Raw genomic sequence first — 23,888 nt, forward strand, 5'->3', positions numbered from 1 at the left:
ATAAAATGGTACGTTTCAGTTAAGAAAATGGGCAAAACTCTTGCTTTTGAATGGTCCATTATGGAGAGAAAACGTTGTCATCAATCATAAAGACTAAGGATAGAATGTGCTAATTATATATATCCGGGTACATATTTATGTTTCAATTCGATTGAGACATATTTGTCTCAGATTAAATTAGATTGACGTTGGGGTCCATCTCTTCGCCAAAATGTTGTTCTCGGCCTCAAATTCTGACTCAATAATTATTAAAAAAAAATCACTTTAACGTTCCAAGTTACTAAATATTTGCGTGATGTTGTAGTCACAATGCGGAAAGCACGAACCAATTTCACAAAAATTAAGACTTCAAAACTAGCAGTAAATACACCCTTAAATAAAGAGTTTGAGAGAGATAGGAGAGAAAACTATTGTTGTGTCTAAAAAGAGAAAATACACGTCTATTATAGAGTTTATGCTGTGAATGAACATTAAAGGAAATAAAATCAAATAAAATGAGTTTAATGTAGTAACTTAGTTCAAACAAAAAGAATTTGAAAACATAAGATAATTGGAGATAAAAAGAAATAATATGAAAGATTATTTTTACCGATTAAAGAGATTTGAACACAACGAAGGAAAATTTGAAAGCAGCATGATCTAGGAAAAATTGAAAGCAGCATAATCCATGAAAATTTGAAAGCAGCATAATCTAGGAAATTTCGAGAAAAAAAAAAGAAATACATAATTATAAAGTCACACGTTACATTAAGAACGTTAATTTATAGTTGCGAAGAAAGAATAGAAATAATTTTCCATTTAAGAGTGAGGTTAATAAAAATAATAAATATATAAAAGTTGATTATTATATATAATAACATAAAAGGTGATTAATTGGCACAAACATTTGTATAGTAATATTGATTTTGACTTTCCCAAGTTGTTTAAGGGTTAGTGATATAGGAGTAGGCAGCCACATCACATATGGTTCCTTGTTTGCGACCTATATTAAAAGGAAGACGTTGAAGCGACTAACTACATATACTCTTACCTTCAACAACAAATACATTATACAAATATATATATATATATATATATATATATATATATATATCATCTCCTTTCTTCTTCCATTGTTGCTCCAAAATTTGAATCCCATTAGTCTCCAATGTCTTCTACTGTGGACTCAGTTGTTCGAGACCCTTTCAAAAACTCATGGAAAACCCTTCGTTTCCCCAACATCAAACCCAGCCAACTTCTTCGTTTCTTCTTCAAAGCGGGTCTTGCAGCTTCAACCTTCTTCCTCATAACCCTAGTTTTTCACCTTACCCTATCCTACAACCAATCCCAATACCATAACAGCAGCCACACATCCTTCAAATACATCCTCCAACAACAGAAAACCACTCACCAACAACAACCGCCCACCAACATCTCCCACCTCTTCTTTGGTATTGGCGGCTCCGTCGCCACGTGGGACACACGCCGCCAATACTCAGACATGTGGTGGCGCCGCGGTGTCACCAGAGGCTTTGTGTGGCTCGACAGCCACCCATCGGGGAACGCGACGTGGCCGGAGAGTTCACCGCCGTATAAGGTCTCCGGTGACACGTCAGCGTTCCAGTACACGTGCTCGTACGGGTCGCGATCGGCGATTCGTGTGGCGCGGATTGTGAAGGAGAGCTTCGAGCTGGGGGTGGAAAACGTGAGGTGGTTCGTTATGGGTGATGACGACACCGTTTTCTTCACCGACAACCTCGTTATGGTTTTGTCGAAGTATGATCATAATGAAATGTACTACGTGGGTGGGAATTCTGAGAGTGTGGAACAGGATGTGATACATTTTTACACTATGGCGTTTGGTGGTGGTGGGTTTGCGATAAGTTACCCTCTGGCGAAGGTGTTGGTCAGAATTTTGGACGGTTGCATTGATCGTTACGCTGAGTTTTATGGGTCTGATCAGAAAATTCAGAGTTGCATCAGTGAGATTGGGGTTCAGGTTACCAAAGAACCAGGTTTTCATCAGGTTTGGTTTTTTTTTTTCTCTATTTTTGTTTGTGTTGGAAAGGCACATTATCAGAAATTGAGGTTTCCGTTATGATTTAATTGATTTTATGATTTTCGAGGGTTTCGAATATTACTATTATAATTTCTTTTTATAAAACCGTGCAAAAACATTAGAAAATCAAATAAAATAAAAAGTTTATTTTCTTAATGAAAGCTAAAATGGCAGTTTAATGTTATAATGTTGAATAATTTTGAAATAAAATGAGTGCTCCTAAGTTGGTCAACTAAATTTTTAATAAGTTGACAGGTCAAAATATATCTCAGCTGTTAATACGCTTATTATAGTATTTATTCTTAAATCAATTTATTTAATGGAAAGTACAAAAATAATTTTAAGTGATTTTCAATATATTCTTTTGAAAATGAACTTTTACTGACTTTATCAAATAACTGATTTACAGAGGAAATGTTATTTTGCTACTTTTGTTTTAACTCATTTTTATTTTTATATTTCAGGTAGATATAAGGGGGAAGCCATACGGGTTGTTAGCGTCACATCCGGTGGCTCCGTTGGTTTCGTTACACCATATGGATTACGTGGATCCGATATTTCCCAACATGACCCGGGTTGACGCCGTTAAAAAACTGGTAACCGCCTACGAAAGAGATTCGGGTCGGGCTCTGCAGAAGAGCTTCTGTTACGACCTCCGACGAAACTGGTCCGTTTCGGTGTCGTGGGGCTACAGCGTTGAGATATACCCCACTCTACGCAGGGCCAAGGAACTAGAAACGGCGTTTCGGACTTTCCGCACGTGGCGGAGTTGGAGTGATGGCCCGTTTATTTTCAATACCCGACCCGTTGGTTCCGATCCGTGTGAGAAACCAGTGTTGTTTATGCTGGATCGGGTTCTGAATGTGGGCGAGGACAAGACCCGGTCTATCTATAGAAGGCACGAAGACACAGTGGGGAACGTGTGCAAGCGTGATGAGTACGCGCAGGCTTTAGACGTGCAATACGTCAACGTTTTAGCACCACGCTTTATGCCGGACGAGTGGAAAAAGGTTTGTGATTTTTTCCAGCGCGTGTTTGACGCTTCGTAGTATATTTAAGTGATTTAAATTTTATGAAGACGTTCTTGAACACATTTTTCATGAGTAATTAAATTTTAAAAAGTATAAAAAGTTATAATTTAATAAATTTATAATTATTGTTTTTAACTAATAAAATATGTGGGTGAATGAGCAGGCGCCACGTAGGCAATGCTGCGAGATAGTGAACGCCTCAGATGGGGTGATGAACAATAATAGCGTAGTTGGCGTTAAGATCAGAGGCTGCCATCGATTGGAGAGTGTGACTCCTCCCTAGAAAATTGGATTGAATCTGAAGTTTCTTGCAAATGGAAGCCCAACACTGATGACGATGATGATTGAACCATGGTCAGAAGAGCAAAACGAATATACGCAACTTCTGAACAAAAGACTGAAACCACAAACGTTTGTAGTATTCTATTACTCCATTTATATGTCAATGTATATATGATTTTGAGAGAGTAGAAGAGAAATTTATGTGGCCCAAACTTGTCTTAAATCTTAAATCTTACTCATACATAGTAATTAAAAAATTATATCTAATTTCATAATACTTTGGTAGGTCTACAATGTATTTAAATTGCGTTCAGATAATAGGTTTTCAAATACTAAACATAGTATTTAACTACGCAAATATGGTGGTTCTTTTAGGTGAACCAATACTACGAAGATATGGATTTAAATACTATATTCAAAGATGGAATGGTTTCCTAGGTTGCTCACCAGAACCACTCTAATTAGTGGGATTTTTTTTTCAACATAAGTATATATATTATATATATAAAAGGGTAGTAAAATGAGTTAATTTGGAAATATACAATAACCTTTTCAAATTCATCAATTAATCCTAACCGGTTCCACCTAATCCAGCATATCACATGAGCTTGAACTGACGATTATATGAGTAAAATATTAAAAGTGATTTATTAAGATAAAAATTACCATAATTTTGTATTATGTTGTTTGAAAAACAAATATGAAATAATAAAGTAATTTGAATTATAAATAGTTATAAATTAAATTTTAATTATTAATTATGATGAAGTAATTTAATAAGTAAAACAAGAATCTTTATCTAATTAGTGATATTTATTACCGAATTAATATATATATATATATATATATATATATTTGGCAGATTCAAAGTGCGACGTCCCAATAAATCAAATTTATTATTATCAATATTTTTGAGATTATAAGTAAATTTTATAAAATGATTGAATAAAGTTATAAATTTTTTACATAAATTAATTAATCATCTAATAGATAAACACTTAGAAAGATTTTAATACATCAAATTTATATTAGTTCATCCATAATTCTTGAATTAATTCAGTTCTTCCTTAAGTGACACTTTCTACTGATAAAAGACTTTGAATAAAATCGAGTACACCAACTGTTAGAATATATGACCTTAAACGAGAGGGGTGAATTGTTTAAGAAAGATTTTCGCAGACTTTTAACCTTAGAATGAAAATACTTTGAAAGAACCTTGATTAAGGATTCAGTTTTTTCAAAACAAACAGCAAAAACACAAAGCTGGAAAAACAATCGGTTGTTTTAGCGAAACAATCAGTTGTTTATACCAGTTCCAAAATAACAAAACTGAATTAAAGAGATAGGGATAGAGAAATTGTACACAATTGTTTATACTGGTTCACTCCAAACAAGAGCTACATCCAGTCTTCTCAGAAACCCTGAGGATATCCACTGAGCAATCATCACTTGATCACTTACACCACAACCAAGAGAATGAACACCTCAAGAAACACACTCTCCTTGGCCAACACTAAGATTGTTGATCTTGAACACCTCAAGAACACACAGCCAATCTCAGCAAAACACACACACGAATTGTTCAGCAGTTTACAAAGATTACACTTGTTACAGATGAATATCTGAAATCAATACAAGTAAAATCCTATTCAGCACCTTGATCAATCTCTCAACTCTTAAGCAATCTCAGAACTCTTTGAGAAACTCTTAGATGAAAACTTTGTTTCAAGATTCTTAAAACATTAAAAACAGTTTTTCAGAATATATCTAAGAATATAGTTTGTTATCAAATCTTAACAAACTCTTAATTGCATTTAAAATAGATTGGTCAAAGCATTTAATGACTGGAGCGTATTCAGTTAAAGCATTTAAAGCTCAGTCAAAGAAAATAGTTTTTCTGTTATGGTTTTAAAACAAACAATCGATTGTTTCCTCGAATCAATCGGTTGTTTTGTTACTTAACAAAAACACTATTCAAAAACAGTTTTCAAACTTTCTCAAAACACCTAAGTGTAAACAATCGGTTGTTTCGATAAAACAATCGGTTGTTTCAACTTAGTTTGAAAAACATTTTGCTTTGATAAAATTGAGATGCTAATTGCTTTGAGATTTAATCTAAGGGTTGATTACAACATTGAACTACCCCAGAACAAAGCTTAAACCAGCACAGCAGCATCAAGCAAAGCAGAGGCTTCATCATCCTTCAAAGGATTTGGATTCTTCAAAACATTGAACACCACTTGGTTTAACACCAACAGCTCCTAATTACTAATGAGTACACTTAAGAGGTTTCACAAATAATGTGTTGGACACTGATTGTTAGGTTGAAGGCTAATTCAAGCAACTTAAGTATTACTAAATAAATATTCTTTATAAGTATAAAATTGAATTTGGAACGAATTTGATTGCATTCTAGTCAATATTAATTATTTAAACTAATTAGTGGATCATTTAGCAAGAGAAGAGTACTTAGAAAGTTTTGATGCATATAAATCAAATTCTACTCAAGGAAACACTTGTTTGAAAGTCCATAAACAATGTAATTTGAAAATCCATAAACAATGTAGAGATTAAATTCAGTTACTTGTTCTTATTTGTTAATATCAAAACATTTCATTGTCCAGGAAACACTTGTTTGAAAGTCCATAAACAATGTAATTTGAAAATCCATAAACAATGTAGAGATTAAATTCAGTTACTTGTTCTTATTTGTTAATATCAAAACATTTCATTGTCCAGGTTTTAACATATTTGTCCAACTTACATACATATTTTACAAAACACATTCTAGTGTTTAAAAAATATATATTAAAAAATCTTAGATAAATGTTAACATGTTTTTTTTCTTCTATGAGAGTAAGATGTGTGAGGGATATTGGAACTCATAAACAATCTAAAAACTCAATCACAAAAATGTTGAAAAATAATACATAAAGGTTACAACTTGGTTCTTGTAGACAATTAAAACTAAAAACTATAAGAGAAGATATTTTCTACATGCAATTAAGTTTCTTATGCACATTAGAAGTCCTTGTTGGATGTTTTAAGCCACCATCGAAGCCAAAAAGAAACATCCTCCATTAATTTTGTCTTGTCCAAAATTGCTCTTAAAAAGTAGTTGCATTCCTCCATTTTTCATATATTCCATATTATAGTTGACCATATTACAGACCATTTTTCACTTTGTATTGAGAAGTGGACTTCAAATCTAACTCTTCAATCTCTAGTCAATATAGGATCTCCAATACACCTCTCTCACGTCGAGACTATCAACTCGTCCGTGTGACTATATATTATGCGTGGTCCGATAGCGTCCCGATAGCGGGTGGCCTAATAAGTGCAACAAACTTTCGCTAGGATAGACTTTAAATGACTCTGATACCATATTGAGAAGTGGACTTTAAGTCTAACTCAATCTTATAAAATCGGCTTATAAGGTGAGGTTTGCACCCGCTTATAGTCTATGAAATGATCTAATCTCTAGTCGATGTGGGATCTCCAACATATTTTATTTTGACAAAATAAATTAATGTTGTAAGAAATGAATTACAAGTTCTAATTGCATTGACAAACTTAAAACCACTCATCCATAACATATTAATCATGAGTAAGCTAATGCAGAACATTGACACATGATATGAATATGAGATTGTACAAAAAAGGACAAAGCAAGTCACAAGGCTCAAGAAAGATACCCCAATGAGATAGGTTATTTTTGAAGAGGAGTTTATCTTGTAACACTCACCATACAAAGAAACACAATTTAGGTGGTATCTCTAGCTTCCATGCTCCAACTAATACTTTATCCTCTAGGTTTCCCCATTTGTTAAATAATATTTTTTAAACTAGGTGAAAAGAAAAGGTCGTTGTATTATATGTCCTAGCCAAAACCATTAATCACGTTGTTTTCTCCTCATTGCAAAACTACCTAGCTCACTCCAAAACTCGTTGAAAGTGATTTTCTCTCACTCAAACCACCTTATGTCATGACATGTCTCACACCCATATTTCATTCTCGCATTATCCCATGTCACTAATAAGATATGTTATGTCTCACACCCATATTTCATTCTCACATTATCCCATGTCACTAATAAGATATGTTTTTTTTTGTCTAGATTTGGAAAAAAATCTAGGATATTTATTAGCTAAAGGATTAATACCTAACAATCTAGTCAAACACTAGTATATTTTTCATCACTTACTCTTCATTATATTAAGGAGTCAAACCACATGAAGTTTTCAAACTCCTCCACAAGTTTTACACAGGTCTCTCCACAAAAATAAATGATGTATCACCCTCTCCTTCCCATAAAGGCCTTTTCAGCCGAATATTTTGAAGTCAACACTTTGCCTAATAAATATTTTTTTTTAAAACACTCGTATTTTATCTCCACTTTACCAAAAGATCCACATTAAGGAAATTAAAATCTTTGTTTCCAACTCTTCCTTCCTTCTTTGGATAGCACAACCCATTGAACCTACATAAATATAAATGTATCCATTTTCACCATCTTAAAGGAAGTTCCTTTGGATAGTCCCAAACTTAGTACCTTTGAAATTTTAAAAAATGACAAAAAACAAATGTAAGAATGTTAAACAAAGTTTACCTCCTAAAGACAATGAAGTTGTTTAACATTAATTAATAAAATTGGAAAGAATAAGTTCAACTATATTATAAGTTATCTTAAAATGTATTTTTCATACTTTAATAATGTTGTGGAATTTTATCAAACAAGGGTTGAGGATAAATGAAGGTTCTAGTCAACTTTCATGAAGAAGTGTTTGATGAAAAAAATATGTTTGAAGATATTTAAAAATTGTATATCATGGTCTTAGTTAGGATTGTGTTGTTTATGTTGCCTTTTGCATTTTGATTCAACCTCATATTTCATAGCCATGGTGATGAACTTATGCACAAGGATCTTTTTAAAAAGAGTTTTGAAAGTCTGCTCAATTTTTTTTCAAAACTGGTGTTACTGCACAAAAATTTAATCTGTTGTTTGATAAAACAATTGATTCATTTGCACTGCACAAAAACTGTTTTGATTTTCAAAATTTTGTTTTCTCTCCAAAATTCAGTTTTGCTCACATATTCTGTTTTCAACTAATCATAGGTTGGTTATGTTACCACCAAGTGTTTGTCAAAATACAATTTGTTCTTTGAAGTTTTAATCTGTTGTTTTGTAATAGTTTTCAAAATTGTTTTAATTTGAATCCTATAAAAAAGAAGTTTTATCACAGTTCAAATCATCCCTTGCAATTACAAAGTGCTTACAGTTTTCAAGTGATTTTCATTAAGGTTTTCATGTGAGATTAGTGTTTGAAAGTTTTTCTTAAAAACTTTTAAGAGTTCTTGTGTTGTTTTCTTTTGGCTTAGGAATTGAAGTTCTGTCAAAGTTCTACAACAGTGAGGATCCGAGTTTGATTTCCTTAGTCTGCAAATAAGGTATTCTCTTTCCTAAATTCTTTTTCCTTGTAAAAGTGTTTTTATATGTACTTCTTGATAGGGTTTCTAGAAGTATAGTGTTACTAAAATAGTGTTTTTCACCCTGTGTTCTTGGTTTTTGAAGGATTTAAGAATTGATTTGTTTGTAAAGATTGTTTTGTTTTAGTGGAATCCATCTTGGTGTAAGGTGGGACTAGAGTGGGACTAGATGTAGCTCTTAGTGAGTGAACCAGTATAAATTTGTGTGTGTCATTCTTCTTCCTTTATCACTGCCTCTAAAACTAAAATCTGGAAATTTGTGATGAAATAAACATGTTGTTTCAGAATTGAATCAAGTTACTTTTTTACTGTTGTATTGGTCTGAATCACATTATGTTTTCAAGATTTTGAGAAGGCTTTAATCAAACTTAAAACTCAAGGAATCCTTAATCTTTGATAGATTTACTCTTAAAATTAATCTCCTATAATCAATCTTGATTTAGGAACTTTTTTTTTAAATCATATCAAATCTATTTTTTTTATAAGGAAAGTGTTTACAGGTTTAAATTGATTTGTTCTTGATCAATCTTTTTGCATAACTGGTTTGAATAAATCTTTTCGAACTGTGTGTTTCAAAGGTTTTTTTTTAAATCTGAAATAAAGATCTTAATCTCACTTGATTTCTTTCTTCAAGAACTTGGTCTTAAAACTAAATTGAATCTTTGATAACTCATTCTATTTAAAGCTTTTATTCTTGATACAATTTTCAATATTCCTTGTGTATAAAGATAAGAACTGGTTTAGAAGAATACTTAAGTCAGATATAAACATGTTATTCTGTAAACTAATCTGTTGCATTTCTGATTTACACTCTGACAAAAAATCAATTTGTTTTTCTTTAAATCAATCTGTTCTTTTTCTGTAAGGATTTCTTAAAAGTTTACATTTGCGAAAATTATCCTAAGTACAATTCACCCCCTCTTGAACTTAAACTCCTATAATCTCAACAACAAGTTCAATGGAACACAGAAATAATGTCTACCACAAAAATACTAAAAACAACGAAAAAAAAATAAAAGATCAAGGAGGAAAGGGAGTCAAACACACAAGAATTTAATTTGGTTTGATTAGGGTGTTAACAAACTACAATCTATATTCACATACAATTTTCACCACTACACTAGACAAATTCTTTTGTCATATTATGATTTTATTATTATTATTATTATTATTATTATATTATTATTATTATTAATATAAATATTATTAATAATATTAATAATATAAATATTATTAATAATATTAATATTATTAATAATATTAATATTATTAATAATATTAATATGATTTATATTATTAATATTATTGATAATATTAATATTATTAATATGTTTTATATTATTTATATTATTAATATTATTCAAAATATAAATATTATTAATATCATTTATATTATTAATATTATTGATAATATAAATATCATTGATATTATTGATATTATTAAAATTATTAATATTATTAATTATAAACATTATTAATATTATTAATTATAAACATTATTAATATTATTAATAATAAACATTATTAATATTAATAATTTTATTAATATTATTAATATTAATAATATTGTACCGATCCGTCCTCGAGTGAAGTTGACCACTAGTAATGTTGGGGCCACGTAAGCTGGGTCTCACGAGCGGCATGAGTTAGTGTCTCACGAGGCACGTGCGCTAAGGGACCAAAGAGTGGTCAGATATCGGTCACCAGGATGTACCGACGTGCCACTAGACAGAGTGGAGAGGTCGGACATCGGGACTCGAACGGCAGAGCTGGGCCACGAGAGGTGGATCACAAACTACACACCAGTTATCAGTAAGGGAGGAGACTAGGTCACGAGAATCCATGCGTGTAGAGTGGATGACACGTTCAGGCGTAACACGGGTATAGAGCCATTGGAAAGGATACGACCTTCGAGGGTCACATTCCAGGGGTGAGCTGCATGCATGGTACGTGAACAGCTAGGGCGCTTCCAAGACAGGTGGCTCCAGAGATCAGGTGCACGAGGAGGCATCCAGGTGGTCATTCCGTCAGAGGTTGCACTCCAGTTAGGGAACCCCACGCGCTAGGTTATCCTCAGAGTGGGTAACTACGGCGCTGGGGCCCACCCCTTCAGGAAGCCTATTTTGGGTAACGGAAACAGTGGAAACCCTAGGCTATATATAAAGGGAAGTAACAAACTTAGTAAGGTACGCTATTCATTTTGCACCGCTTAACACACACAGTTACACAGAGCTTTACACTTACAGTTTTGGTGTTTCCTAGCCCTAAGATTGACTTGAGCGTCGGAGTACAAACGTCCTCTAGGGCACCCTTTGTCTTTGTGTTTCAAGTGTTCAATCGGAAGGAAAGCTCGAGTGAACGCAGGGATTCTTGAGCGTGAGATCGTCGTAGACGCACGAAGACGTTTCGGGTCAACCGGCAGGAACAAATATTATTAAATATTGTTAATATTATTAAGTATTGTTAATATTATTAAATATTATTAGTATTATTATTACTAATAATATTATTAATATTAATAATATTATAATAATAATTATTAATATCAATATTATCATTAATATCAATATTATTATTATTATTATAATTATTAAAAATATTTTGTATGTAATACTTTATATATGTATACAATCCGTATGTAATTATTCATGCGTCATGGCGCCAAAATTACATACTGATTAAATCCGTATGTAATCACTTTTATTCTTAGAAACAGAAAATCCGTATGTAATGTCTATTTACATACTGAATTAAATCCGTATGTAAATATTCATATGTAATGCTCACTTTACATACGGATTCAGATCTTATGTAATAATCAGTTTGTAAATGGACAATTTCTTGTAGTGTATGTTCATAGGAATGATGGTGAAAGTCTTCTGACGGTAGGGTCTAGCCTAACCGAGGGTACAAGACCAAATTGTTATTATCTATTATGATAACAAGAATATAATATAATTATCCAAGAACCAAATCTATTATTAAAGAACGAAATACATTAGTATAAAATGCATTTTGTAAGAGAGATGATTGTTCGAATTATGAAGGTGATAAATGTTTCAGCAAATTATTATGTTTTGTTTCCTCAAAAATATATAAAAATTCATAATTTTTACTTCCTACATTCTCGAAGGCTCAAACCGCTCCTCAAATGTCTCATAAACTAAAGTTTGTCGCTATATAATTTAGAGTCAAAGGGAGTTAATTGTAGTTCTTTCTTTCCTTCCCTTTCAATATATAATAATATTGAAGAATTGAAAATTGCTCAAATGTAAAATATCCTAATTTCATGGAAACGTATTTTAGATTATGTTGAAAGAAATAAGTTTTCCACTCAAAATATTTTTTTTTAATATAAGGTTAAAAATAGTTAAAGGTGTTCTAAATATTCAAATATGACATTTGTTATAACTAAGATAATTAAAGACACAAAATCAATCAAGATAAATAATTGATAGTTGCATTCTTCTATTGAACTTCTAAACATGTGTTTTGTAGACACTTGAACATGTTTTTGGATCTTCAATCTCCTTCTCAAGAGACCTGAGTAATGTTTATGTATTATATTAATTGCAATTGGATTCCAACGTTCATTAATGTCATGCAACCACAACTTCTAAAAATTGTTGCAGCCTTCAACTAATCAACCCTTGAGCACCTTACTAGATTTCTCAACTTAACCAAAATTTCCTACTTATTTCCTTTTAATATTTAATGATTTTCTAATACACTAGGGTTTTTCATACTGTTCTATCATGTGGAGGGAACACAGGGATCCATACACCCCTCAGGGGCGTGGTTTTGCTCGTAAAACACATCACAGTTCCTTGGATTATACAACATTCTTCTTCTCCAACTTTCTAAATGACTATGCTGAGATGGACATGTTCAAAATCTTCCAAAAGTGGGCACGAGTGAAAGAAGTCTTCATTTCACGTCGGCTAAACAAGTGGGGTAGAAGATTTGGGTTTGTGAGATTGTTTGAAGTTGGAAATGCCGGAAATCTGGAGAGGGAACTTGACCAAGTGTACATAGGGAATAGGAAGTTATATGTGAATATCCCAAAGTACCGTCGCCATCTTGTGGAACCAAACAGAATGGAGAGAAAGGAGGCTGGGAGTGTGAACAAGGCCAGGATGTTGGAACGTGGGAAGAACAAGGTGGAGGAAGATGTGGGAAATGCTCTCAAGAAAGGTAAGGAAGTCTGGATGGAAAAGAAGGGGAATAATACCTACGCAGATGTAGTTAAAGGTCATACAAGAGGGGAAAGGAAGAGTGAAGACTCTACTCAGCAAGAGTCTAAAATTCTTCAGCAGTCCCTGCCATGGATGATAAAGAGTGTAGTAGGTCAGTATGTTGAAGGGTTGGACTTCGACAAGCTGAGTGAAGAATTCGTAAAAGGGGGCATGAACATGATAAGAATGAGGTACATGGGGGACAACCTAGCACTTCTAACACCAACAGAAGGGGTGAATATGGAGGAGTTAATAAAGATGAACAGAGGTTGGTTCGATAGCCTTTTTGTTAGCATAAAGCCTTGGACGAAAATGGCGGTAGCAAGTCACAAAGTAGTATGGGTGAAGTGTTATGGTCTTCTGATATCTCTTTGGAACCAAGAATGCTTTAGAAGAGTGATTGGTGAAGCGGCCAAGTTGATGTCAATAGACAAATCTACGTTGATGTAAGATTGGTAAAATTGGATGAGGATTAATGAACATAAGTTGTGTATCCTTCTTGAAGAGGATCTTCCATACACCGCTGTTGATTGTTGCAAAGGTCACTTCTTTAATAATGATTCTACAGACAGTATTTCTTCCTCTGAAACCTATGTGGAAGAATCCTCCTTCTCCGACAATAGTGGCGAGGAGGAGAACAATCAACGGGAAGGGGAGGAAATCCGGTCACGTGGAAAGCCGGTGGGAGGAAGAGAGGAGTTAGGTGGGGAATGGATGGTACAGATGTCAAAATTCTACTTTGGGGCTTCATCCTCAGAAATCGGAGCGTGTTAGAGGAAAGGTGAAAAGTTATACACAAAGGAAGGAAAGCAGGGTCAGAATATATTTGTAGAATCTGGTTTTGTCAACCAATCTGACAAAGTAGATAGGGTTACTCTTAATAGCCATACTACTTACGCAGGTATAGAGGAAAAAGAGAATGACGTAGAAGGTAGTTTGTGCCATGTGGAATCCAAAGTGAAGCTGGGCCAAGAAGGGAAGATAGAGGCCCAATTGGATGATGGGCAGGAGTTAACGGCTGAAATTGGACTCGGGTCTGGGCCAAATCAGAAGCGGCCCGAACTGGTATTAGAGGAAGGAAAAACCCATGAAGAAAATGGTGAGTTGTCGTGTGGTTCGGAGGAGAACGTTGAAACTGAGTCAAACCCACCCGCCTCTCCAGATTTAGCGAGAGTGTCAACCACAACGAAGAAGCTCGGGAAGAATGACGGGCAGCAGCATAGTCGGAGACAAAAACAAATTGAAGGACATGAAGGCTTATCAGAAGAAGAGGTCCCCTACACAAGCTGTGATGACTTACCTCATGCAGAAGACGAAGGAATGACAAGGGACAATGCACCGAAAACTCTAACGCGAGGTGGAAAACCCGAAGTCCTAGCGAAACTGGGGGTATCCTCTACACAACCGAGGAGATCAGTAAGGCTGAGTTCACGATTGCCACAATCCGGAATTATTTCCCCCATTATACAAGGTACATCAACAACCTCTATTTCAGATGGGGATATTGTTAATTGTAATGAGCGGTGGAGGAATTCTGAATTAGCAGTGTCACCGTGTAAGCTATGGGAGATTAGTAGAAAAGCAGGGACTATATGTCGCGGGGATGAGCAGGAGGTAGTTAAAGAATATATTTGCCTGGAAGAGAGAGACTTAGAGATTATGAAAAGTGCAGAGGCGGGTAAAAAGAAGGGTCTCCCATGTTAATTGTCAATCTAATTATAAGAGGCTTTGGGGGAGGAACAAAAGCTAGGTACTTGAGGAGCATAATAGGGCGTGAGGAAGCAGAATTTGTTTGTCTGCAAGAAACGAAAACAAGTGATCTCTCGGATGCTAGATGTTACAACCTGTGGGGGGACAACAAAGTTGGTTGGGTTCACAATAAAGGAGATAATGGAAGTGGTAGTCTTTTGTCTTTGTGGAATACTGAATCCTTTACTTACGAGAGTCATGTGATGGGGAAAGGCTTTATTATTATCATTGTACAACATCTAAAAACTTCATTTAGACATGTTGTGGCCAATATATACTCTCCATGCTCTTTGAGTGGTAAGAAGACCTTGTGGGATGATCTCTCCAATGCCAAGTCGGTGTCTCATGATCGTATTTGGTGTATGTGTGGAGACTTTAATGTTGTAAGAATTAGAAGTGAAAGAAAAGGGGTCAAGGAAAGGGGTGGGCAAGTAAGTGAGAGGAATGGCTTCAATTCCTTCATTGACTCTAACTTACTAATGGAGCTGCCTATTGTAGGAAATAAATTCACGTGGTTCAAACATGATGGCTCGGCAAAGAGTAGAATTGACAGAGTGCTTGTCTCTGAAGAATGGCTTCGATTATGGCCTATGAGTAAACAGTAGGTCTTAAGGAGGGAAGTGTCAGATCATTGTGCGATTGTAGTAAAGTCAGTGGAGAAGGATTGGGGCCCTAAACCTTTCAGAACAATTGATGCATGGAACATGGAAAGGGGCTTTAACAAGATGGTAAAGGATAAGTGGCAGTCCTACTTAGTCCAAGGAAACGAGATAGTAAGGCTAAAGGAAAAGTTGAAGCTTCTTAAGTCTGATCTCAAATCATGGAATAAGGACGTGTTTGGTAACCTTGATACTGCCAAGAGGAAGATACTGCAGGAAATAGAGGCACTCGACTACTTAGATTGCGAAGGGGGCTTAATGGATTTTGAGAGGCGGAAAAGGATGGAGTTGACAAGTAGATTAAAAGAGAATGAAATTAAGATGGAGTCCCTTATTTGTCAGAAGGCTAGAGCAAACTGGTTCAAGTTTGGGAATTCCTGTACTAGGTATTTTCACTCATCTGTGAGGTGGCGAAGAATCAGGAATGAAGTGAAGGGTGTTGAACCAAGTGGTGTTCAATGTTTTGAAGAATCCAAACCCTTTGCAGGATGATGAAGCCTCTGTTGTGCTTGATGTTGTTGTGCTGTTTTAGCCTTGTTCTGGGGTAGTTCTATGTTGTAATCAACACTTAGATTAAATCTCAAAGCAATTAGCATCTCAATTTTATCAAAGCAAAATGTTTTTCAAACTAAGTTGAAACAACCGATTGTTTTGTCGAAACAACCGATTGTTTACACTTAGGTGTTTTGAGAAAGTTTGAAAACTGTTTTTGAATGGTGTTTTTGTTAAGTAACAAAACAACCGATTGATTCGAAGAAACAATCGATTGTTTGTTTTAAAATCATAACAGAAAAACTGTTTTCTTTGACTGAGCTTTAAATGCTTTAACTGAATACGCTCCAGTCATTAAATGCTTTGACCAATCTATTTTAAATGCAATTAAGAGTTTGTTAAGATTTGATAACAAACTATATTCTTAGATATATTCTGAAAAACAGTTTTGATATATTAAGAATCTTGAAACATAGTTTTCATAATAAAAAGAAGATTTTTTCAAAGTATTCTGAGATTGCAAAAGAGTTGAGAGATTGATCAAGGTGTTGAATATGATTCTCTTGTATTGATTTCAGATATTCATCTGTAACAAGTGTAATCTGTGTAAACTGCTGAACAATTCTGTTTGTATGTGTTGCTGAGATTGGCTGTGTGTTCTTGAGGTGTTCAAGATGAGCAATCTTAGTGTTGGCCAAGGAGAGTGTGTTTCTTGAGGTGTTCAAGGTCATTCTCTTGGTTGTTGTTGTAAGTGATCAAGGTGTGGTTGCTTAGTGGATTTCCTCAGGGTTTCTGAGAAGACTGGATGTAGCTCTGGGTTGGAGTGAACCAGTATAAACAACTGTGTACAATCTTTCTATCCCTAACTCTTTAATTTCAGTTTGTTTGTTGTTTGCTGGTATAAACAACCGATTGTTTCGAAGAAACAACCGATTGTTTTTTCTGGTATTACAGTTTTGCTTGCTGTTTTGGCTAACTGAATTGCTGAATCAATTGGTTTCTGAAATAAGTTCATTCTAGCTTTGAAAAGTTTGCGAAAACCCCTTTAAACCATTCACCCCCCCTCTAGTTTAAAGCCATCTTTTCTAACAAAGGGTGTTATAGTGGGGGATCAATGGTGTGAGGAGCCAAGTACAGTGCATCTAGAGGCAAAGAACCTTTTCGAGGCCAGGTTCAAAGCAACAAAGGACCTTGGGGTAAGACTGGACGGAGTTGATTTTAAGACTATTAATGTGTCTGATAATGACAGCCTTCTTGCCAATTTCACTGAGGAAGAGATTAGGGATGTCGTGTGGCAATGTGAAGGTTCAAAGAGCCCAGGACCAGATGGATTCAATTTCAATTTTCTTAAGCACAGTTGGGAGACTATAAAAGATGATATTGTGGGAGCGCTGTCTTTATTCCATGAGACTGGGAGTCTCCCAAAGGGGTGTAATGCATCCTTCATTGCTCTTGTCCCGAAAGTTAGAGACCCTATAAAGCTTGAACAGTATCGACCCATCTCACTGGTAGGAGCCCTATACAAAATCATCTCGAAGGTACTGGCAGGAAGATTGAAGAAGGTGTTGCCCTCTGTTATTGACGAAAGCCAATCCGCTTTCTTAAAGGGTAGAGGGATTTTGGATAGCGTGCTTATGGCTAATGAAGTGATAGAGGAACTTAAGAGGAAGGGGAGAAGCGGGTTATGTCTAAAACTGGACTTTGAGAAAGCATATGACTCGGTAAGGTGGGACTTTCTTTATGATATTCTTCATAGGATGGGTTTTAACAATAAGTGGATCGTGTAGATCCGAGGTTGCTTGGAATCTGCCACAGTATCAGTGCTAGTCAATGGGTGTCCGACGGAGGAATTTAAGCCTTCAAGGGGGTTGAGACAAGGTGACCCCCTTGCACCATTCCTTTTCCTAGTAGTTGCAGAAGGACTGTTTGGGCTAGTGAGACAAGCTATGCAGAACAACCTTCTAACAGGCCTCAAGATAGGCAAGAATGAGCTAGAGGTGTGCATTCTCCAGTATGCAGATGATACTCTTTTCCTGTGTGAAAGCACCTTTAGTAATGTGGTAACCCTGAAGGCTATCTTGAGGGGGTTCGAGCTAGCATTAGGTCTGAAAATAAACTTCCACAAGTCAAAACTAGCAGGTATCAATGTATTAAGTAATGAAGTGGTAGTCTACTCTAAGACCTTGAATTGCACTCAAATGGTAGTACCTTTTAAGTATTTGGGTCTTGAAGTAGGAGGAAACCCAAGGAAGAAACCTTTCTGGGAGCCGGTCATAACAAAGCTAAAAGCAAGACTCAGCGTGTGGAAAGGGAGATTCTTATCCATGGCGGGGAGAATATGTCTTATTAACTCAGTCATATCGGTCATTCCCTTATACTATCTATCACTCTTCAGAGCACCGGAAACAGTGTGTAAAAGCATCATTAGTATTCAACGAAGATTCTTGTGGGGATGGGGGAAAGAGAATAAGCCAATTGCGTGGGTAGGATGGAAGGATGTTTGTAGACCTACAGAGGAGGGAGGTCTGAGAATTAGAGACATACGTATGTTCAACCGTGCACTTCTAGCTAAATGGAGATGGGGGTGCTTATCACAAGAGAGTGGTAGATGGAAGGAACTTTTGAACTCAAAATATGGATTAATGTCCGATAATCTCAATACACCAGTCAGGCTCCAGTCGTGGTGGTGGAGAGACCTAGCAAAGGTGTGTGGAGAGGGAGGAGGAGGAGGAGGATGGTTCCAAGAAGAAATAAGGTGGGAACTAGGAGGTGGAGATAAAGCAAAATTTTGGGAAGATGTTTGGGTAGGAAACTCAGATCTCAAAACTCTATTCCCAAGATTGTTCTCTCTGTCTTTAAACCAGGGGCATACAGTGCGAGAGGTTGGTGATTGGGTGGAATCAGAATGGAGATGGTGTCTTAGGTGGAGGAGAACCAGGTTTGAATGGGATCTCTGATGGAGGCAGGGCTCACCTCGGTGTTATCCAGGGCTGTTTTGAAGAAGAACAACATGGATGTTCAGGTATGGGGGAAGGAGGAGTCGAGGACGTACTCTGTGAAATCTGCTTATGAATGTCTGGTAAAGCCAGACATAGACTCTCAACAGAAGGTGTTTAAACATCTTTGGAAGGAAAAGGCATTCCCGAATGCAACGACAACTGCCTGGAGAGTATTGTTGGGCAGAATCCCAACAAGGCAAAGTTTGAATAGAATAGGGGTTCTGATAAGTACAATGTTATGCCCCCTTTGTCAGGTAGATGATGAGACATGCAAGCACCTGTTCCTGGAGTGTAAACATGCACAACGTAATTGGACCTTGTGCTTCAGATTGGACCTTGTGCTTCAGATGGATAGGAATATCTTCTGTCCAACACAATGATATAAAGGTGAACTTTGAAAGCTTTGTTTTGAACCAAGCTAGTTCTAAGCAAAACCTGGTCTGGAAAGGAGTCTGGGTTAATATTATAAGAGGCATCTGGGATCAAAGAAATTTAATTGTCTTCAAGCAAGGTGTAGTTGACGTAGAAGAGATTCTACAAAGGGCTCAACTCAAATCTTGGCTTTGGATGAAGCATAAGGTGCATTCTTTCAATTATTCCTTTGTAGACTGGATTCTAAACCCTTGGATATGCATTAATAGTTATAAGTAGTTATAAGTAAGGTCTGCAGACGGAAGAGATAACTTTTGTTGGGATGGAAGGTGACATTACAGTGGTAAAGTTATATCAGCAGGTACATAACTATGTTGCAGCATTTTAAGGTGCAGGATGACCCTGAATGGAATAAAAAGTAGCTGGAAATAGATTTGGTATAGAATGTTGGTTCAGAGAGTGAGTACATTGGTCATGGATAGGGATTGGAGCAGTGGGCTGATGTGCAGGAGAAGGATGTTTCTGAAAATAGTTCGGGGACTGGGATACGACTGCTGGATGACACTAAGACTCAATGGGTACAGATAAAGCACATGCTGGAAAAGAATTAGAGGAATTACATAAGTGAAATGAGAAGGAGAGGCAAGTACTCTGGAGCTAGGTTGTTGGATGGCACTCTGGCTGTTTGGATACAACAAGTGCACCAGCTGGAGGAGATTGTGATGAAATTGTTGTGTCAACCAACATCTCAAGAGAAGTGGTAACATAATACGAAGTGCATAGGGAGGGAGAGAGAAGCATAAATCAGCTAGAAAGAAGGCTTCATAGGGCTGTAGATATTGGAAGATGATGCTAGCAACAGGAGTGGTGCAAATATGCTAGTTGGAAGAAGGGTTGCGTTTGTAGCTATGCAGGATGATTCCGGTCTGGAAAGACTGGTAGGGTTGGAAGTTATCACTTCCAGAAGTTCTAAGTTGATAGGCTTTGTGTCACTGAGTTAACAGGCATTCAAAGTTACCCTTCACAACTACTCATCTTGAGCCCACTTCAGTATTGGTTGGTTATTGCCTTGGTCGTAGAAAGGGAATATGAGCAATGGAGGTTGGGTTGGAATTTCTGCTATTAACTGTCAGTGGAATGAAGGTCACGGGTGCCATATTCTACCTACAAATGTGGGGCATAGATAAAGGACCTAAGTTCCTAGCCATGCCAATCCTATAGGCACGTGCTTTTATAATTGTGGCTGATGCAACTGACTTTGGGGAGATGATCAGTTTGGGAAGGTATAACTTAGTGCATGTGCCAGCATTTTATATGATAATCCAAGTGATGCATGACTGTTTTCTGGTATGGGAGCTGGTATGGATCATGTCACACCCCTTTATAGTTTATTTTTTTCTGTCACGATGGTGCACTTTTTGTAAGTTATTCTTAGAGGTTATAACTACATTCTATGCTTCATTCAAGTGAGAGTAGGGCTGCCAAAAGGCAGTTGTAGCTTGGTGTTTTTTTTTGGGTGTGAATTGTTTAGACAAAATCACACAGGCAAAATCACATAGTGGTTTATGCTCTAAGCCATAAGCAATAGTAACCATGTGAAGTAACCATGTGATTGTAGTATACGGGTTGAAATACTCCTGAAGTATCCCTCTTAATTTTATTCATTCATTGCTGATAGAAAAAAAACGTTCATTAATGTCTTTTTCTACAATATCATTCATGTCTATTAATCATATTAAAACTTAAAAGATATGCCTTATAATCACTAGTAAGTTAAGATTTACTTTAATAAGAGAATATCTAATGACAATCTTTATTGAAGAACCTAAAAGACGCTATAAGCATATTAGAGAGAGTATGATGTTTTTATATCAATTCTATTTAATTAACTAAAAGATATTTAATTTTTTTAGTTTTTCATATATATTAAGGTAAAACAACTTACTTTAACCAATATAAAAGTCTGTTTTCCCATAATGTTTCTTTCTCATTATCGTGCAATTCACCATTCCATCTACTAAGCAAGCCAGCAAACTTGACAATCCTTCAAATTACTTTATTTATCTTTATAAAAAATATTAATCATAATGAAACATTAAATAAATAAAGTAAAAAAACATAGTGATTGATTACATCATTGTCTCCATCAACAACTCAGGTACTCTCCCGTACACATTCTTTTAGTATATAAGATTGCATAAAGAGAAATTTTAAATATAGTTATAACTATTACTAAAAAAATTATTAAATAACAACTAACTTTATAAATAATAATAATTAACTATTATATTTATATATATCACTACAATAAAATTATTAAATAATAATTAAATTTAAAAATAAAAAATAACTAATTATTATATTGACTATCTCAAATACTATTTTATAAACTAAAAAATTATTTATATTTAAATCTTTCTATTATTAATAAAAATTATAAATTATTTTATAAATTTATATTTAATATTAATTATAATCGTTTTAACTTCTAATTATTTTAGATTCTAATTTAATCTATATAAAAATTAATTTAAAATCTATAATAACTAAAATCTTGATATATACTTTAAAAACTAGTTTATATATTTTTATTAACTATATAAATTATTTTTACTAATAATTTTTTATTTTATAAAATAATATCTAACTTAATCAATATAGTAATTAATTATTTTTTTATCTAAATTTAATTAATATTAACGATTTTTTTTATTACATACTATTTTTTCACTTGTAATTTTTTTAAGTATAAAAATTCGAGCATATATTTCATCACTTAATTTATGATCATAAAAAATCTCACACGAATATACTTTTTGAATGAAGTATTTCAGAAAAACAAAATTATCTATGAATGTAAACCATGTATATTGTAAACCATGTATATTGTATAATCAAAAGTATATGTGTTGTAGTTGATACAGGGTGCGAGGCTCCCCACCCCAACAGGAACGGGATCGATCATGTTCCAATCAGGCAGAACAGTGTCAAAATACCAGACCAAAAGTCATTAGAAAGAACTGCATGCTACTGTAGCAGTTGGTGCAGGGCTCTGGTCTATATGAGGAGTGGCCAGGATGGGTAGTATTAGGCTGATGTAAGATAGTAGGGACCGTTCCATGTAGGTAGCAGGAATATAAGAAGCATGCAATCAATCATTGATCGCCTAAGCAAGCACAACGAAGACCATCACTTCGTAATGGATGCTGCCTCACCTTCAAGCATTCTTGCTCTAAAGCGATATCAACCTCTGCATCTTGACAACCTGCTGGGCTCAAACTCTTCGTTGTTCAAGTTTTTGGAACTAAAAGGCTTGTTGGTGTTGTTTCTACTCAAAGCGGATGCCATGTCATTATTATGAGGCTAGACGGCTTGTGGAGCACATACTATGTACATGATGGATGGGATCGCTCAAACGATGCCGTGGACCTGGTATTATAGTGGTTTACTGACAGGTAACAAACCAAGTGTTTGGCCAAGACGTTGCTTTGGGGCGTAAGGGTTCTGTGTAGTTCTTTAAATTCCATGCGGTAGTTTTGATCGAGACATGCGGATGGAGGTGGCTAAGAGGGGCTGTTTAGGCTGGTATAGGAGCAGTGTGGCTAACAGGGGCAGAGTGCAGATGATGTAAGCTGAAATGCTAAGGAAGGGGAGGATGGCTAGGTGACGTACAGGATTTCCTACGAAGTAAGCTAAGAAAACCCTTTGAAAACAGGCTGTAAGTAAGGTTGCTTCTGTAAGGATACCGTTTCATGACCCTGACAAGGGACTGATATGGAAATCTTGTGGTGTGTAGTTGGGTAGAATATGGCTACATAAAGTGATGCAAAGTTTGCTGCATTTTACGCTTTTGATGTAGAAGTTACCGTTAATTTTGTAGGATTCTGTGATGTTGGTGCAACATTTGGATGATATCCCAAGTGGCTATAGCTACATGCTTAGGTTTGCAAGTGTGTAGCTACAAGTCATGAGGAGGAATAACCATGTGTTATGTATACGGGTTGGGATACTCCTTAAGTATCTCTTTTATTAATTTTATTCATTACTGATAAAAAAAAAATAATCAATACACCGTTGTATAGTTTATTAATTATGCAAAATTTAGTTAGTAATTATGTTTTGATTAATATTACATTTCTAAGAATGTTGTGGAAACATTCAATTTATAAAAATTTAACTCACAGATTGATTATATTAGTGGTGAAAAATGGATAAAATGTCTTCGAAGGAATTACATACACCTTTCCTCAAACACTTATAAATTTAAATTTGTTTGAAGAGAATTAAAAAAGGTTAATGTTACAATCAAGCAGTAAATTATAATCTTCCATGTTAACTGTAGATTCCAAAGTAGGAAACATTAATCTTTTAAAGTTATTTTCAATATAAGAATGATACTCATCGCATCGTGTCACGTTATTTTTAATATTTTTTTTTCAATTTTTTATTTAATATAAACTCGTATTTTAAGTTTGTAAATTTAAAAAATAATTTTTATTCTCATAATTTAACATGTGAGTTTAAATTTTATATCACATCATTT

The 23,888-nt window shown here is 35.0% G+C and overlaps 1 protein-coding gene across 1 annotated transcript; it reads left to right on the forward strand.

Moving 5' to 3' along the window:
* Positions 1-1,111: 1,111 nt before the first annotated feature.
* On the forward strand, positions 1,112-3,563 carry LOC137827129 (uncharacterized). Its single transcript, XM_068633346.1, has 3 exons — positions 1,112-2,005; positions 2,503-3,048; positions 3,233-3,563. Exons 1-3 carry the CDS (start codon positions 1,148-1,150, stop codon positions 3,350-3,352), a joined length of 1,524 nt encoding a protein of 507 aa, XP_068489447.1. The 5' UTR covers positions 1,112-1,147; the 3' UTR covers positions 3,353-3,563.
* Positions 3,564-23,888: the final 20,325 nt, after the last annotated feature.

The sequence above is a fragment of the Phaseolus vulgaris genome, chromosome 8, assembly GCF_000499845.2.
Source record: "Phaseolus vulgaris cultivar G19833 chromosome 8, P. vulgaris v2.0, whole genome shotgun sequence".
In the NCBI taxonomy this organism is placed as follows: Eukaryota; Viridiplantae; Streptophyta; class Magnoliopsida; order Fabales; family Fabaceae; genus Phaseolus; species Phaseolus vulgaris.